The 15,077-nt window shown below is 35.7% G+C and overlaps 5 protein-coding genes across 6 annotated transcripts in view; 4 read left to right on the top strand and 1 right to left on the bottom strand.

The window, feature by feature from the left end:
* Nucleotides 1-2,918, top strand: part of LOC104778939 (probable methyltransferase PMT24) — a 7,565-nt gene extending 4,647 nt beyond the window's left edge. Inside the window, exons 10-11 of the mRNA XM_010503343.2 lie at nucleotides 2,341-2,551; nucleotides 2,740-2,918. Of these exons, the coding sequence (XP_010501645.2) occupies nucleotides 2,341-2,551; nucleotides 2,740-2,918 (390 nt within the window). The remainder of the gene's footprint in view (nucleotides 1-2,340; nucleotides 2,552-2,739) is intronic.
* LOC109124475 (protein MEI2-like 5) lies at nucleotides 6,064-10,728 on the top strand. Of its 2 annotated transcripts, none has more exons than XM_010501153.2 (12): nucleotides 6,064-6,208; nucleotides 6,979-7,127; nucleotides 7,220-7,659; nucleotides 7,766-7,924; nucleotides 8,022-8,138; nucleotides 8,262-8,413; nucleotides 8,500-8,588; nucleotides 8,674-9,571; nucleotides 9,653-9,737; nucleotides 9,817-9,885; nucleotides 9,979-10,161; nucleotides 10,292-10,719. In XM_010501153.2, exons 2-12 carry the CDS (start codon nucleotides 7,001-7,003, stop codon nucleotides 10,364-10,366), a joined length of 2,394 nt encoding a protein of 797 aa, XP_010499455.1. In that variant the 5' UTR covers nucleotides 6,064-6,208; nucleotides 6,979-7,000; the 3' UTR covers nucleotides 10,367-10,719. The 2 variants fall into 2 exon arrangements, with proteins under 2 accessions (XP_010499455.1, XP_010499456.1); XM_010501154.1 differs by having other exon boundaries at nucleotides 6,068-6,208; nucleotides 6,976-7,127; nucleotides 10,292-10,728.
* On the top strand, nucleotides 11,317-12,734 carry LOC104776973 (cold-regulated 413 inner membrane protein 1, chloroplastic-like). Its single transcript, XM_010501152.2, has 6 exons — nucleotides 11,317-11,516; nucleotides 11,614-11,757; nucleotides 11,915-12,010; nucleotides 12,157-12,221; nucleotides 12,304-12,373; nucleotides 12,462-12,734. The coding sequence occupies exons 1-6, from the start codon at nucleotides 11,365-11,367 to the stop codon at nucleotides 12,625-12,627; spliced, it is 693 nt and encodes a 230-aa protein (XP_010499454.1). The 5' UTR covers nucleotides 11,317-11,364; the 3' UTR covers nucleotides 12,628-12,734.
* Nucleotides 13,055-14,578, top strand: LOC104776972 (cold-regulated 413 inner membrane protein 2, chloroplastic). Its single transcript, XM_010501151.2, has 6 exons — nucleotides 13,055-13,235; nucleotides 13,323-13,463; nucleotides 13,683-13,778; nucleotides 13,940-14,004; nucleotides 14,125-14,194; nucleotides 14,277-14,578. The coding sequence occupies exons 1-6, from the start codon at nucleotides 13,093-13,095 to the stop codon at nucleotides 14,440-14,442; spliced, it is 681 nt and encodes a 226-aa protein (XP_010499453.1). The 5' UTR covers nucleotides 13,055-13,092; the 3' UTR covers nucleotides 14,443-14,578.
* The window catches only part of LOC104778938 (glycine-rich RNA-binding protein 3, mitochondrial-like), a 4,068-nt gene continuing 3,455 nt past the window's right edge, over nucleotides 14,465-15,077 (bottom strand). Inside the window, exon 4 of the mRNA XM_010503342.2 lies at nucleotides 14,465-14,480. Coding sequence (XP_010501644.1) covers nucleotides 14,465-14,480 — 16 coding nt within the window. The remainder of the gene's footprint in view (nucleotides 14,481-15,077) is intronic.

The raw sequence follows: 15,077 nt of genomic DNA, 5'->3' as shown, positions 1-15,077 counted from the left end.
CAATTGTCTCAAAAGTGTAATCTTATAATCAGCTTTTGCATTGGTCCTTAGCACCCATAAAATCCTACTTCTAATTATTGCAGCAAGCACTTTCCCCTGTAAGATGTAAGATGCAACCTTTCTCTGTGTAGAATTTCAGTGGCATAAACATCTTCGAATGCTTTTGACACAGTTACCAAATTTTAACATGCATAATCCAAAGGTTTCACATCCCAAACAAGCTAGAATCCACCTCCATAATCCAATGAAACAAATACATGGATTCTACCACCTCCATAATCCAATGAAACAAAAGACATGGATTCTATCTGGAACCAGCCTCTAACAACAAGCATTACACTTCTTGCCATTGATTTGTTGAACTTGCTGTTTAGATGTTCATTTGTAGGTTAAAATCATAGAACCAATGATCCTACATAAAGACTTTATACATCCAAACCAGGATTTTGTTTTTACAGCCTTAGCCTCCATACATTATGCATCTCTTATTATGGATTCTCAAAGCTCCTTTAGCACACTGGCTTTGATTATGGGATGGCTTTTACTTAGACATGTATGCCATGGCTCAAGCTTTACCCCAAAATGAGGTATACTATTTACTTTCCTCAGGTGATAAGAGATATTGAAAGGCAAGGGAAAGGAGACAATTGTGTTGAAGCCTGGCATGGAAAAGAGACGCTAATGAGTCGGAGGTTTTGGAACACTCCAAAAAGAGAGCAAGGTCTTTCAAAGAAACACACAAAAGAGAGGAGTAAAATATTGTCATTATTTTTTAATATCAGCAGAAATGTAACGATACAGGTCACTGATAGAAATAGGAGCAAACTCCATATAGTCTTATAAACACTTGTTGTGACTTAGATATTACATGAACTTGTCAATAAAACACGGATTAATATACTAGTTGACATCTCCATAAGGTGGTATCATATAAACGACAGAGAGATGGTTCCAGAAATTATCCCCATTGAAGCAACATCAACACCAAGAGAACCAAGTGAGTAAAACCTGCAACAAGAACTTTGTAAAAGACAAGAGATGATGTTTATGAAATATAAGAATGGGTTAGGGTTTTAAACCAGAGATTGATAAAAATTAGATGTAAACAGGTATTAAAGTAACAAGTAGCTTATGGTAAAAAAAAGAAGCTAACAGTGTCGCAAAGCCTGATTTCACTTTCTGCCTAAGAAAAACGAAATGTCCAAACACAATTTTTATCAACTTTGGACATCAGATACCATAGGCAAACCATCACACAAACAACACAAAACACAAAAGACAAAACAATTCACGGATATGATATAGAAAAAACAGCAATCTCAGTCGAAAGATGGTGATCTAGTGATTTTAATAATCATTGAATAATCATTCAATTTGGACATGATTTCATCATTGATTGCATATAATCAAAGAACTCAAAACGAAAACACAAGAAAGAAGAAGAGGTCAGATGGTAGTGCATGTCATATTATCAACACTGTATTTCTGATTTGCAGACGTATGGATATTATACCCTCATTCCTCTCTTCATAAATATCAAAACTTTGGATCGAATTCACCAAAATTGAAAACACAAAAGCAATGAATTTGGATCAGAGAATATGGCAAATCATTCACTCTGCCGAAGCAGATCAGACTGGGTGTCACAAAACATTAATGCCATCTCATCATATCCCATTACATAAAAGATTATTAATAAAAAAAAATATCATAAAAGAGTGTCTTTGAGAGAATCAGACCAAAAATAGTCAATCACCACGTTGCATTCCATCGTAATGGATGCAGATTAAGACTGGGGCGACAATTTCATATCATCACTTTCCCTCAAAGATTGCATAAAAACACACACACGAATATAAAACTAATCTGAGCAGACTAAGCAACATATACACACAAACAACACCTAATTCGCTAACAACCACATCATCTAGATAGGAAGAAAAAAAAACAAAACTTTCTAAGGCCGCCGATGATTTTTTGGTTGAAGAAACAAGAGTTTAGGGTTTTCGCTTTATATAGAAGCAGAAAGTCTACTTAGGTTTTTAGGGTTTCTCTCTTCAAGCACCGCTTGAAAATATGGGTATCCTCGGCCCATGTTCAACTTCCTTTTACGATTCAATAGGCCCAATATAAGGCCCATAATTCGTTCGTCTCCCTCACTCTGTTCCAAACACACTCCCCAGAGAGAAACAACAACACGTTAAAGATTCGAAGTGATCGATCGTTTACGAAATGGGGTTAAGCTACTTAGCTTCCAGAACATTTCGACCAGTTTCTCGTATTCTTCATCCCCATAACAACACTAGTTTCTTTCTCCGCACCATCTTCTCAAAACCATAGCTTCAATCTCCGGAAACCACCACTGCTGTATCTCAGCAGCTTGAGCCGACGTCGATTCTTCCTCTTCAGGCGTGTGAGGTAGCCGGAGTTGATATCCCGAGGTTTTGTTATCATTCGCGGTTGTCTATTTCTGGAAACTGTCGGATGTGTCTTGTTGAGGTTGAGAAGTCTCCTAAACCTGTGGCGTCGTGTGCCATGCCTGCACTTCCCGGTTAGTTCAATAAAGTTTTCATTTTTATGGAATTTGGATTCCAAATGCTAAGGGATTGGTGTGATCATTGATTATTAGGAGAACATGGGACTTAATGTTTTTAGTTGTATGCTCTTTGACGATTCAATGGTTACAACTTACACGTAATTGTGGTTATAATACTAGATTTGTCAGAGTCTTTTTAACAGGGATGAAGATTAAGACTGACACACCTATAGCAAAGGAGGCGAGGGAAGGAGTGATGGAGTTTCTGTTAATGATCCATCCTTTGGATTGCCCAATATGTGACCAGGGAGGAGAATGTGATCTTCAGGATCAGTCTATGGCTTTTGGATCTGACAGAGAGTTTGCTCGTCTCTTTTACTGATCCCCTAGTTACAGTTAATTAGCTGTGTATCACAGGATGTTGCTTGTGGCATTGTGTGTTGTTCTTACTAGGAAGCTTTTCTAATACATATTTGTTTGAATTGTTCATGTGTACACACAATTGATTCTCTAGATATCTGTAATATAATAAGTTTGGAAAAGAACAAAAGAGTGATATGGATTTTGATTTATTGCTTCTACTTTGCCCTCTTTTGTTTTTGTTTTGAGGGTCCAACAACAACAATACTGAAACGTGAAACTAACCTACGATATAATGTAATCAATAAGTACATATGTATGAATGATTGTGTTGTAGTATAGATTAGTTTGCGTAATCATTTCGAACCCTAAGAAAAAGGGAAACATGATGGGATAATAAGAAGGAATTTGTAATCTATGACGCAAAGCAAACGAAGGTCTTTTAACTTTACACTCGGACGTCCTTCAGACAGCGACTCTATTTTTTACCAAACCCCTCTCTCTCTCTTTTGTTTTGTTTGGGCTCATCAAAGACATCAAACCAAAATATTGTAGTTCTCTATTTTACTAATAGAATTTGTTAATTTTATTGACAATTGAGCTAATTTTGTAGTAGTACAACATATTTCAATAGATTTGGTTGAACTAACTCTTTTAACCAAGGAAACACAAGAAAAAAAAATGTACAATTTAACTTTGGTAAAATGCGAATCGAACCCAACTATTTTTAGTACACAATCTACAAGTGACGTCCGTACGCAACTGTCACCTATGGCTATGGGATTTTTTAAGTCAATGTCCTAATAATCTTTTCAAGAAATCAAAATAATATCTAAATTCCAAAAATGTAATTATATATCCGGAGAAAAAGTACATATATTCCAAGTTTTATATGCCTTCTATTTACGTCACACCTAAAATTTACTTGTATATTTTTTTCAATTTTTTTTTTTTTTTGTTTCAACCACATAAAAAGAGCAATACCAATGACCATGTCAAATTTGGACTTTCATAATATTATGAACTGAGCTCGATATAATTTATAACAGGATTGAATCAGTCACTGCAGTTTACAATATTTTTTCCTTTCTACAATAGTAACAAATCTTACCACTTAACGTATAAGCAGAATATTCATTTCTATATTATTTCTCCTATGCTGGATTATATTTTAGACACTAATTTGGGTTATTCAAAAGTTACTGGTTTATCTTATAAAAAGATTCATGGTATTAGCATTATGGCATATGCTTCAAGATTATCCTGACGTAGTGACGTGTCTTCGCAATATCCTCTTTTTCTAAACATCACCCAAGCCGTAAAGCAATAAGACTAGAAATTTGTGGATCAGATTAATTTTTAAAAAACTAAGTCTATGATATTAATCCAAGTGAGCCTATGATGTTAACCCCTTATTAATTTTTCTTTTTGGATTCTGTACTATATTACTACTATATATATTATAGGTCTAACGTGAAGAAATAAAACTAGCAATAAAGAATAAATAAAATAATTCAAGGGGACCAGTTATATGATGCAGTGTTATCTAAACTTCTTAGCAAATTACTATTGTTTAATTTCTGTAATTAACTATAGCCATCATGCTGACTCGGTCATATTCATTGAATTTCACTAATCCTCTATTAATATACTTCTAAAATGGATATATCAATGTTTTATATTCCTCTTAACATGTTTTAAATTCATTAAACAACGCTTCGAATCCATGAATATCATTAAGCAATTCATCTTACAAAGTAGTTGTAATCAGCACGTATCTTCGTTACGAATTATAGGTCCGGAAGTGTATATATGGATGATAATTGGGGGCTGCATTATTTTCTTCATTCTGTGGACGATGACTTGACATCTCAATTGTTATGGGGCTATATAAATAGAAAACATTATCTATATTTATCCAAGGCACTTAAAAAAAAAATCTTATTCGACTTTTCCGACCTCCCCGCGTATAATTTGTCTTGTGTCTGTTACGCTCGATACTAAAGAATAAAAGATGAATACATTTCAATCATTGATCTGAGATATATATGGGAAAATGATAAAACTATATAGTATGTTTGAAATAAACTCCGTCTAACCAACTGGTAACGTATCATAAAGATGTAGCATTCTTGGTCAAATATAAGTCTACTTGATGGTTGGGTATGGCGAGTGATTCTATCAACTAGTACTATAGTTGTTTTATCGTATGTATAAAATGTATTTATATGTAAGATGTTACACTAAACTATATAACCTTTAATAGAGAGATTGTGAGTCGTTGACTATGTGCCTCATCATTCGTATATTACCTTTGGATAATATACACTTAGTCAAATTAAGCAAACATATTGGCTCCGTTTCTATCCAACTGCGATAAAAAAAACTAATAATAATGGAAGAAGCTACGAAGAATTTATGGGTATGATTTGAAACTTTATTAAGCCAATCAATTATATATTTTCAAAATTTAAAATTGTTAAAGATTAAGATATACATTAACTTTTTGTTTGCTCAAAACAAAAGTTTATCTAATCTTATAATATATGGATAATCTCTTGTCGAAAAAAATTCATGTAAACCTGAAAAAATAACAAATATGGAAATGCGAACATGGATTAAAATTCCGTAATGATACATACATATATTGTACATGCCAAACGAATCTAAAATATTTAGTTGGGATATCCATCAATTATCCCATTTACATTAGTAGATAGTAGTAAATGTGTAAGGATTAAATAAAAAGCATGATACGTATTTATGGATAAAGTTACTGTAAAGATTATATAACAGAGATAAACACGGAAGTGTCAAGATCATACTTACTTGCAAAAAATAAAATAAAAAAGTGTATTTTAAAATAAATAAATAAAAAGTTGTATTGAATTGAAAAATAAAAAAGAGTTAAAATGCAAAAAAAAAAAATCGGACTTAAAAAATGTATTTAAATACAGTTAAGAAAAAAAAAACTTCTTCAGACACATCAATCATTCTCAATCCTTCTTTCTCTCTCTCAAATTTTTTTTTTATTTATTTTATTTTCTTCCTCTCACATTATTATTGTTTCTTCTCTCTCTCTCTCTTCTCTATTAAACCCCCAGAAAAACAAAAATTAAAGAGACAAGTCCAAATTTTCTTCCTTCTTCTCTCTAATTTTATTTTTGTTGTTTCTGTGCTTAGTGGGGGGGTTTTTTTTTTTTTAATTTTTGTTTGGTTGGTAGAGAGATTCTTCTCTTTTCTCTTGTTCGTGCTTCGTTTGTATCGGTGATCATCGTCGTCGTCGGTGTTTGGTAACTGCACATTTTTCAGGTATTATTAACTCTCTCTCTCTCTCTCTCTCTCTCTCTCTCTCTCTCTTACCTCTTCACTTTTTCCCATTTTTGATTTCTGGGTTTTTGATGTTTTTCTTCGCCAATTGATTGCTTCTTTTTTTTTTTCTGGGTTTTTGTCTATTATATAAGTCTAAACCCCTTCTTCTTAAATGGGTTTCTTCTGCTCTTTTTGTTTATGTCGGCGATTACGATCATTACTGTGACTTTAAAAAAAGGTTTTAGCTTTTTGATGATCGGAGCATAGAACAAGCTAATTTGGTTTAGTTTCGTGTGTTTTTTTTTTTAACCAAGCAGCAGTTCTGTTTTTCTTTGATCTTTTGATTCTGATTTTCTTTAAATTTGCGACTTTTAGTTATTTGTATTGAGTTTTCAAGCTCCATTAATTGACTGTTGTGTTTAGTCAAATTACTCAACTTTACTTCAGCAGCGAACAAGAACAAAAAAAAAATATAGTTTACTTTTTGATCGGAGCTTTTTTAGAGTTTGGTTTGTGTGCATCATCTTGTATTGCTCAAAGTTTTTGATTTCTTCCTTTGGATCAATCTTTCTTGCTTGCATGTTAATTTTTCTACACATGACTTGAGTTTTTTCTTATGTGTTGTTCACTCTTGTAGCTTGTTGATTAACTAAGTATATATGTCTGATCTGTGTCAAGTTTTTTATGTATTTGGTTCCAGTTTGAATATGATATTATAAATGTGAGCTGATGGGTTTGTTTTTTTTGTTTTTTTTTAATTTGCAAAGCAGATCAAAGAAAGAAGTTGCTGAAATGGATATACCACACGAAGCTGAGGCTGGAGCTTGGGGGATCCTCCCTGGGTTTGGTCGTCACCATCATCCTTCCAGCGATGCTACTTTGTTCTCCAGTTCTTTACCTGTTCTTCCCCATGGAAAACGTACTAACCAAATTCCCTTAGATCTTTTCACATATGGGACATATACATATCTTCCTCTCTTTAGCTTACAAAGTTTGCGTTTTTTTTTCCAGTGCAAATGAGTGATAACAGAGATAGTTTCTCAAGGATAGATGATACGGCTGTTTCTCGTGCAAACAAGTTTCACGAAAGTGTTGATGACGTTGAATCTCATTCCATTGGAAACCTACTTCCTGATGAAGAAGATCTATTGACAGGGATGATGGATGAACTTGAACTGGGCGAGATACCAGATGCTGATGATTTCGATCTTTTTGGTAGCGGAGGAGGAATGGAACTTGACACTGATTTTAGGGACAACTTGAGCATGACTGGTCCTCCAAGATTGTCCCTTTCAAGTCTTGGTGGAAACGCAATTCCGCCATTCAATATTCAAAATGGTGCTGGCACAGTTGCTGGTGAGCATCCTTACGGTGAACACCCCTCGAGAACATTGTTTGTCCGGAATATTAACAGTAATGTAGAGGACTCTGAACTCAGAACTCTCTTTGAGGTATCTTCAACTTATATTGACCTTACACTGTTGGATTTGTTTTAACAAACTTACTCTACAGACACTGATGGGTTATGTTTTGTGTTTTTTTTTGGTGATGTGGCAGCAATACGGTGACATTAGAACGCTCTATACTACTTGTAAGCATAGGGGATTTGTCATGATATCTTATTATGACATTCGTTCTGCTCGGATGGCTATGCGGTCTTTACAGAATAAGCCATTAAGACGGAGAAAACTGGATATTCACTTCTCAATTCCCAAGGTTTGCTAGTGGTTTTTTACTGCTTTTTTAACTTTGTCAACGATTCTTGTTGCAGCTCTAAGTTGCTTCTATTGTACCTGTTACTATGTATCTGTAGGATAATCCATCTGAGAAAGATATGAATCAGGGGACATTAGTGGTTTTTAACCTAGATCCTTCAATTACTAATGATGACTTGCATGGTATTTTTGGTGCACATGGCGAGATCAAAGAGGTGTGTTTAGATATCTTTCTGTTTATTTTTTTATGACAAAAATAGTGTGTTTGATACTGTGGAGCTGGTTTGAAAGAAGAAGAACATCCATTTTAAATACTGTTTTTTCCTCCTGAAAACCAGATAAGGGAAACACCACATAAGAGGCATCACAAATTCGTCGAGTTTTATGATGTTCGAGGTGCTGAAGCAGCATTGAAGGCATTAAACAGATGTGAGGTTGCAGGAAAACGTATAAAGGTTGAACCTAGTCGCCCTGGAGGAGCTCGTCGAAGGTTTGTATCTTTCTTGGGTCTGCTACATACAATAATTAATGCCATTATATTTCTTACGTCTGATCATTAATTATTTGCTCTACTAGCCTGATGTTGCAACTTAACCAAGAACTTGAAAACGATGATTTGCATTACCTACCTATGATTGGTTCACCCATCGCAAACTCTCCTCCAAGTGAGTATATTTTTATATGCTTCTCTTTAAACAAAATTGTAATTTTGACATCCTCAAAGGCTAAAACTGTTTGATTTGGTGGCAGGTAACTGGCTGCTGAATAGTCCTGTGGAGGGTAGTCCACTTCAAAGTGTACTTAGCAGGTCACCCGTTTTCGGGTTAAGTCCTACAAGGAACAGCCACTTGTCTGGTTTGGCGTCTGCTCTAAATTCACAAGGACCAAGCTCGAAGCTTGCACCCATTGGCAGGGCTCAAATTGGTAGCAACGTCTTCCAACAGTCATCACCTTTGTTCCAAGAGCCAAAGCTGGATAACAAGTACACCGGAAATCTCTCTCCTTCTGGTCCTTTGATCTCAAATGGAGGTGGAATTGAGACGTTGTCAGGTTCAGAGTTTCTCTGGGGAAGTCCTAATACACGCTCTGAACCTTCAAGTTCCTCGGTTTGGTCAACATCATCCACTGGGAATCCACTCTTCTCAGCTCGGGTAGACCGATCTGTTCCGTTTCCGCATCAGCATCAGAATCAAAGTCGTAGTCATCATCACTTTCATGTTGGCTCTGCACCATCTGGTGTTCCTCTAGAAAAGCATTTTGGATTCGTTCCAGAGTCTTCAAAGGACACTTTGTTCATGAACAGTGTTGGTCTTCAAGGAATGAGCGGAATGGGTATCAACGGTGGAAGTTTCCCGTCAAAAATGACAAATAATGGGATCATTAACCCTGGAAGCATGGTTGAAAACGGGTTTTCAAGTTACAGAATGATGTCTTCACCAAGATTCACCCCCATGTTCTTAAGCAGCGGTCTAAACCCAGGACGGGTCACCTCTGGCTTTGACGGTTTGTATGAAAATGGAAGGCCTCGTAGAGTCGAGAACAATTCGATCCAGGTTGAAAGTAGGAAACAGTTTCAACTTGATTTGGACAAAATTCTTAAAGGAGAGGATTCTCGGACCACCTTGATGATTAAAAACATTCCAAATAAGTAAGATTTTCTTAGCTTTATTGTTACTTATACGGTACAGCCAGATTCCTGATTGAGTTTCTTTCATGATGTTATCAACAGATACACCTCAAAGATGTTGTTAGCTGCGATTGATGAAAAGAACCAAGGAACTTACAACTTTCTCTATTTGCCCATTGATTTTAAGGTAAAAGATTCATTAGTAATTCAAAGTTATGAATTCACTAACTGATCCAACGCGCTGTTAATAACTGTTTGGTTTGCAGAACAAATGCAATGTTGGCTATGCATTCATCAATATGCTCTCTCCAGAACTCATCATTCCATTTTATGAGGTATCCTTCTCTCTCCAATTTTCATTTAAGATATTGTTAAATTTAGTTTAGATCACTTGGATAACGAATTAACAGAAACATCCATTTTTGCAGGCTTTTAACGGGAAGAAGTGGGAGAAGTTTAACAGTGAGAAAGTAGCTTCACTAGCATATGCTCGGATACAAGGAAAATCTGCCCTTATAGCCCATTTTCAGAACTCAAGCTTGATGAATGAAGATATGCGTTGTCGTCCTATTATCTTCGACACCCCTAACAATCCAGACACTGTTGAACAGGTAAAAACATTACTCTTTGATCTGAAACAACTACAATCCAGATGATCCTTAAGGAAGTTAATACTGCCTGCATTGTGGTTAGATATGATCTTTAGACTTGTTATGGTGTTTTTGTTTTTGTCTTTTATAGGTTGTTGATGAGGAAATTAAGAATGTGGATCTCCTTGACTCTCAGCTCGATGATGATGGCAGAGAGAGAAGCTGACACAAGAGTTTAAGAAGACTTTTGAGTGTTGTGATATGGCTGTTTTTTTTTTCCTAAGTACTAATTTTAACCGTACATATTGGTGAAAAGGCAGAGTTAACTGATGCTGATGCAGCACCCTGCAGAGTGTGTTTTCGATTTGCAGGTTTGAAAATGCTGCCTGCAGCTGTGGGAGAGTATTTACTCTGTTTTCTTTTCTTTCTTCATGTTTTTTTTTGGTTCCATGGAGTATATGTAAAAAGGAAAAAACCATGAATACTCGGTTTTATGTGGGTATTATGTTGTAACTCTTGTTACTTCTATTATAAGCTTTGGCAATTTGTACAGTAAGAAAAAAAAAGAGTGCTCTCAAATCTTTTGTATTTTTCTTGTTTTTTTTTTTCTTCTTTCAGTCTTGTGTATTTTTATTGATAAAATAAGTCAAGTCTAATCAACATGATAACAAAAAGATAACAAGGATATAAACAAAAAAACAAGGATATAGCAAAAAAAATAAAAGAACGTACATGAAAGGCTGAAATCAAAGAACATGATTGAAAGGCTGAAACTGAAGGACTTATGTCGGCATCAAAAACTGGCTTATCACTCGAATATTTTTGGTAGAAAAGAGAAGTTTCAAAGCCAAAGTAAATAATCAATTGAGTATGACAGTATTTTTGTATTAATTAATTGTAAACTTTAAAAGACAAAATAATTAAGATTATCTTTGATCGACATGAATTTTTGTCATGGTGCCATGAACTAGATATGTTAAAGCTGACATGGAATCATCCTAGGTGCGGTGGATTTGCATCTGAGTTGATTCCAACGGTGGAGATTCAAAGATTCTTTGTTTGATAGTGAAGGACTCTCGTTTTCCAATCACGTGTACACTAGGCTCCACTTTTAAAAGCATTTTGCCACGAAATCCACACGTCCCACGTAACCATCATATTTAACAGAACGATCACTCCGTCATCCTTCCACACACCACACCATCGTGCTACTAAACAATACACATGGCGAGTCTCTGTCTCTCATCGTCCCGAGTAGTTTCTCTCCACCACCAGAAACCTTTTCTCTCTTTAAAAGTACTCCGGCCTCGTTCATCAGGTCTCTCCGCCGGTATAGGTCACGCTACTACGGGTTCTGTTTCCTTCAATCCGTTAAGGTATATATATAGAGATCTCACTAGAAGAAAGATACGGTTTCAAAACTCTCAAACGGTATAGCTTTTGATTAATTGTTACGAGTCGTTTTTGTGTTAGGTTATTGGCTGATCGTCATCGAACCAGAACCGCTACGGTATCGACAAGGGTTGAGAAACGGCAAAAGAGAGGATCGAGCTTGGTGTGCTATGCTTCTCCCGTTTCTGTATATAATCTACAATGGATCTCAGCTATTTCTTGCATGTATGAGATGACCTCTCTCTCTCTCTCTCATTTACTGTGATTTTTCTTAACACCATGATGGATGATTGTGTAGTTTCCTCTGTTTCGTATATGATTAATGTCAGCACTATAACAAAGATTATTCTAATCATGGTGTTAATTTCTTTTATATATATAGTGCGTTGATTCTTGCAAGGGGTACTGGTATCCAAAAGTCCGTTGTTGTTCCACTATTCGCTCTACACGCACCATCGAGCATTGTCGCCTGGATTAAGTAAGCCTTTTAATGCTTGTTGCTTTTTGTTATGCAGTTTCTCTTTTTGTTTTGTTGTTATTATTCTATACGTACATGAGAGAACTTGGCGTGCTCTCTCAGCCATCTTGAAGCTTACTAATTAAGCTTATGCATCTAAATTGTAGGGGAGAATATGGCGTTTGGGCAGCATTCATCGCGCTTATTGTTCGACTGTTCTTTACTTTTCCAAGTTAGTGTTAGTCGTCTTTAAGTAGGTTGGATTACATGCTATGAAATTATAGTAAGTCTTATAAAATGCCTTTGTTTTATAGGTGAACTTGAGCTGCCATTCATTGCATTACTCTTGGTGATTGTTGCGCCTCATCAAGTTATGAGCATAAGGTTAAAGAATATATCTTAAAGAATGTAATGTTTTGTTGTGATCATCATCAAGGTTATATTTAATCTGAGATTGATTATTACTTGCCAGAGGGAGGCAAGAAGGAGCAATCATATCATTAGCAATCTCTTGTTTTCTGGCTTTCCAACATTTCTCAAAAGCAGGCAGCTTGGAGAAAGCATATGAGAAGAGTTCAGTTCTTGCCACTGTAGCCATTATTGGTGTCACAGTTGTATCTCTTCTTTTCTTGTTATAAACTTTAATTTGATCCTCCACAAAAAGACTCTCATCTGTAAAAAAATCTCTGTACCAATGTGCTCTAAATGCTGATACATTAATGTGATGATGCTTGTATTTGGTCTTTACAATTTTTTTTTTTTTTTTTTTTTTTTTTTTAAAAAAAAAACNGTCAAAGAAACGTAATATCAAAATAAACTAAAAATGATTTTAAAAGAGCAATCCATATCCTAAATTATTGAACAACATGGGATATTAAAAAATATTTTGCCATGTTCTGTTGAATTGAATTGGGATATTTTAAAGCTGACGTGGGAATCGTACATTGGATTTGATACCAAACAACGGTGGAGATTTCAGATTCTTTGAAGTATTTGCCGCGAAATCTACACCGTCCACGTGACGATCATGTATTAAAATGATTAATATTTAACGGAATGATCACTCCGTCATCTTTCCACCACCGTGTTACTAAACAAATACAATGGCGAGTCTCTGTCTCTCATCGTCCCGGATCGTCTTTCTCCACCACCACAACCCCTGTCTCTCTCTCAAATTCCGGCCTCGCATTTCGAATCTCTCCGGTCTAAGCCACAGTGCGAGTGATGTTTCCTTCAGTCCGCTAAGGTATATATAGATACTCTAACAACACGCGATTTCAAATACTCAAACACTTGGAATTTTGTTTTTTGTTTGATTCGTTCTGGTTAGCAGGTTATCGTCTGATCGTCAGCGAACGGCTTCAGTGTCGGCCAAGGTTGAGAAGCGGCGGAAGAGAGGATCGAGTGTGGTTTGTTATGCTACTCCGATGTTGTCTGTTCATAATCTACAATGGATCTCCACAATTTCTTGCGTGTATGATTGATCTCTCACTCTCATCGAACTGTTGAAAAATGCTGATCTGTGAAATTCCTTAGAAGTTTAGCTCCATTTCGGATGTTGTAGCATTTTCATGAATTCCTGCTTGTGTTATACTTGTTTTCACTGTCTTGGAATCATGTGTGGAAGTGAAATTGGGATAGATGATTGTGTCAGTTCAATGTTATTATACTGAATGGTGTTTTATTTTTGTAGTGCATTGATGCTTACAAGGGGTACTGGTATTCATAAGTCCTTTGTTGTTCCACTATTCGCTCTACAAGCACCATTGGGCATTGTCTCCTGGATGAAGTAAGCTTTTTCTTCATGGCTGGCTTTATGATCATTTACCTATTCTTGTGGATTTTGTTCCTTTGTTTTTTTTTTTTTGTTATGCTGGATGAGAGAACTTTGCATGTTCTTATAGCCATCTTGAAGTCATTAAACTTAAAACTCCGGCATCTGATTTGCAGGGGTGAATATGGCATCTGGGCAGCATTCCTGGCGCTTCTTACTCGACTGTTCTTCTCTTTCCCAGGTTTGTATTTGTCTTCAAGTAGGTTAGGTTGTAGGCTATCGAATTCCAGTACTGGATTTTTCTGTTCAACTGCCATTTACCTGCCTTTGTTTGTAATTCTTAAAAATGCCTTGTTTATAGGTGAACTTGAGCTGCCATTTATAGCATTACTCTTGGTGATTGTGGCGCCATATCAAGTTATGAGCATGAGGTTAGAGTCTTACGAATGTAATGTCTTTGAGATCAAGGAATTCTTTTCTTTAGTCGAACTAATTGAATTCATATACATGCAGAGGGAAACAAGAAGGGGCTATCCTTTCTTTAGCGATCTCTTGTTTCCTGGCTTTCCAGCATTTCTCACGAGCAGGCAGCTTGCAGAAAGCATTTGATCAGAATTCAGTTCTTGCCACTGTAGCAATAATTGGTGTCACAATTGTATCGATCCTTTTCTTGATATAACTATGCTCCTTGACAAAAGGAATCATCTGTAGAAATCACTGTAACAATGTGTATGAAGACACAAGAGATAATGTCCTGTTTTATTTGCTCCATTTCAGTACTCAATTCAAACGTGCTTGCATTTATCCGCTCGTTATGAGAAGCTTGTATGTGGCACTATTTGCTGCTAACAGATTGATATTTTAGTCGCGTATGATTTCACAAGGAACTGGATCAAAACTTCTACTTATAAGATCATGAGTCGGAAAGTGCATATAAAGGATATTGTCATCCTTTTAGAAACTGTTTGGAAATGCTGCAGGTATCATGGAGCTAGTCTGTCATTGTCGCTGTGCCTACCTGTTTTGGAATGCTGCAGGTAAGTAGCTACTTGAAGTAGCTTTCATATTATTTTCTGTTATATCTTTGTATAATTAATCATGTCTGACATTGCTTTTGTATTTTTTAACCGTTCCCTAAGTATTTTATTTTCTAAAACTGAGGAGAGTTACATTATGCTTAATGTGTCTACAAGAATGTATATATCCTAAGCCCTTTGATTTTGTAATATCTCCTACTAAATAAATATACTTTCAGTGATGAACTATAGCAATACAACAAATGGTGAGAGTAAGGTCTTGGATTCAAATCTTCTT

The sequence above is a fragment of the Camelina sativa genome, chromosome 3, assembly GCF_000633955.1.
Source record: "Camelina sativa cultivar DH55 chromosome 3, Cs, whole genome shotgun sequence".
In the NCBI taxonomy this organism is placed as follows: domain Eukaryota; kingdom Viridiplantae; phylum Streptophyta; class Magnoliopsida; order Brassicales; family Brassicaceae; genus Camelina; species Camelina sativa.
Note: the sequence above shows the minus strand (reverse complement) of the source record. Positions and strands in the feature narration are given on the sequence as shown.

What these genes read in the sequence shown, in the direction of transcription:
- LOC104776973 (XM_010501152.2), top strand. Translation starts at nt 11,365, where the DNA reads ATGGCGAGTCTCTGTCTCTCATCGTCCCGAGTAGTTTCTCTCCACCAC. An exon ending in GTTTCCTTCAATCCGTTAAG is followed by an intron (nt 11,517 to 11,613) that starts GTATATATATAG and finishes TTTTTGTGTTAG; the next exon opens with GTTATTGGCTGATCGTCATC. An exon ending in AGCATTGTCGCCTGGATTAA is followed by an intron (nt 12,011 to 12,156) that starts GTAAGCCTTTTA and finishes TCTAAATTGTAG; the next exon opens with GGGAGAATATGGCGTTTGGG.
- LOC104776972 (XM_010501151.2), top strand. Translation starts at nt 13,093, where the DNA reads ATGGCGAGTCTCTGTCTCTCATCGTCCCGGATCGTCTTTCTCCACCAC. An exon ending in ATCTCCACAATTTCTTGCGT is followed by an intron (nt 13,464 to 13,682) that starts GTATGATTGATC and finishes TTATTTTTGTAG; the next exon opens with TGCATTGATGCTTACAAGGG. An exon ending in TATCAAGTTATGAGCATGAG is followed by an intron (nt 14,195 to 14,276) that starts GTTAGAGTCTTA and finishes ATATACATGCAG; the next exon opens with AGGGAAACAAGAAGGGGCTA.
- LOC109124475 (XM_010501154.1), top strand. Translation starts at nt 7,001, where the DNA reads ATGGATATACCACACGAAGCTGAGGCTGGAGCTTGGGGGATCCTCCCT. An exon ending in CACATGGCGAGATCAAAGAG is followed by an intron (nt 8,139 to 8,261) that starts GTGTGTTTAGAT and finishes CCTGAAAACCAG; the next exon opens with ATAAGGGAAACACCACATAA. An exon ending in ATTTGCCCATTGATTTTAAG is followed by an intron (nt 9,738 to 9,816) that starts GTAAAAGATTCA and finishes TTTGGTTTGCAG; the next exon opens with AACAAATGCAATGTTGGCTA.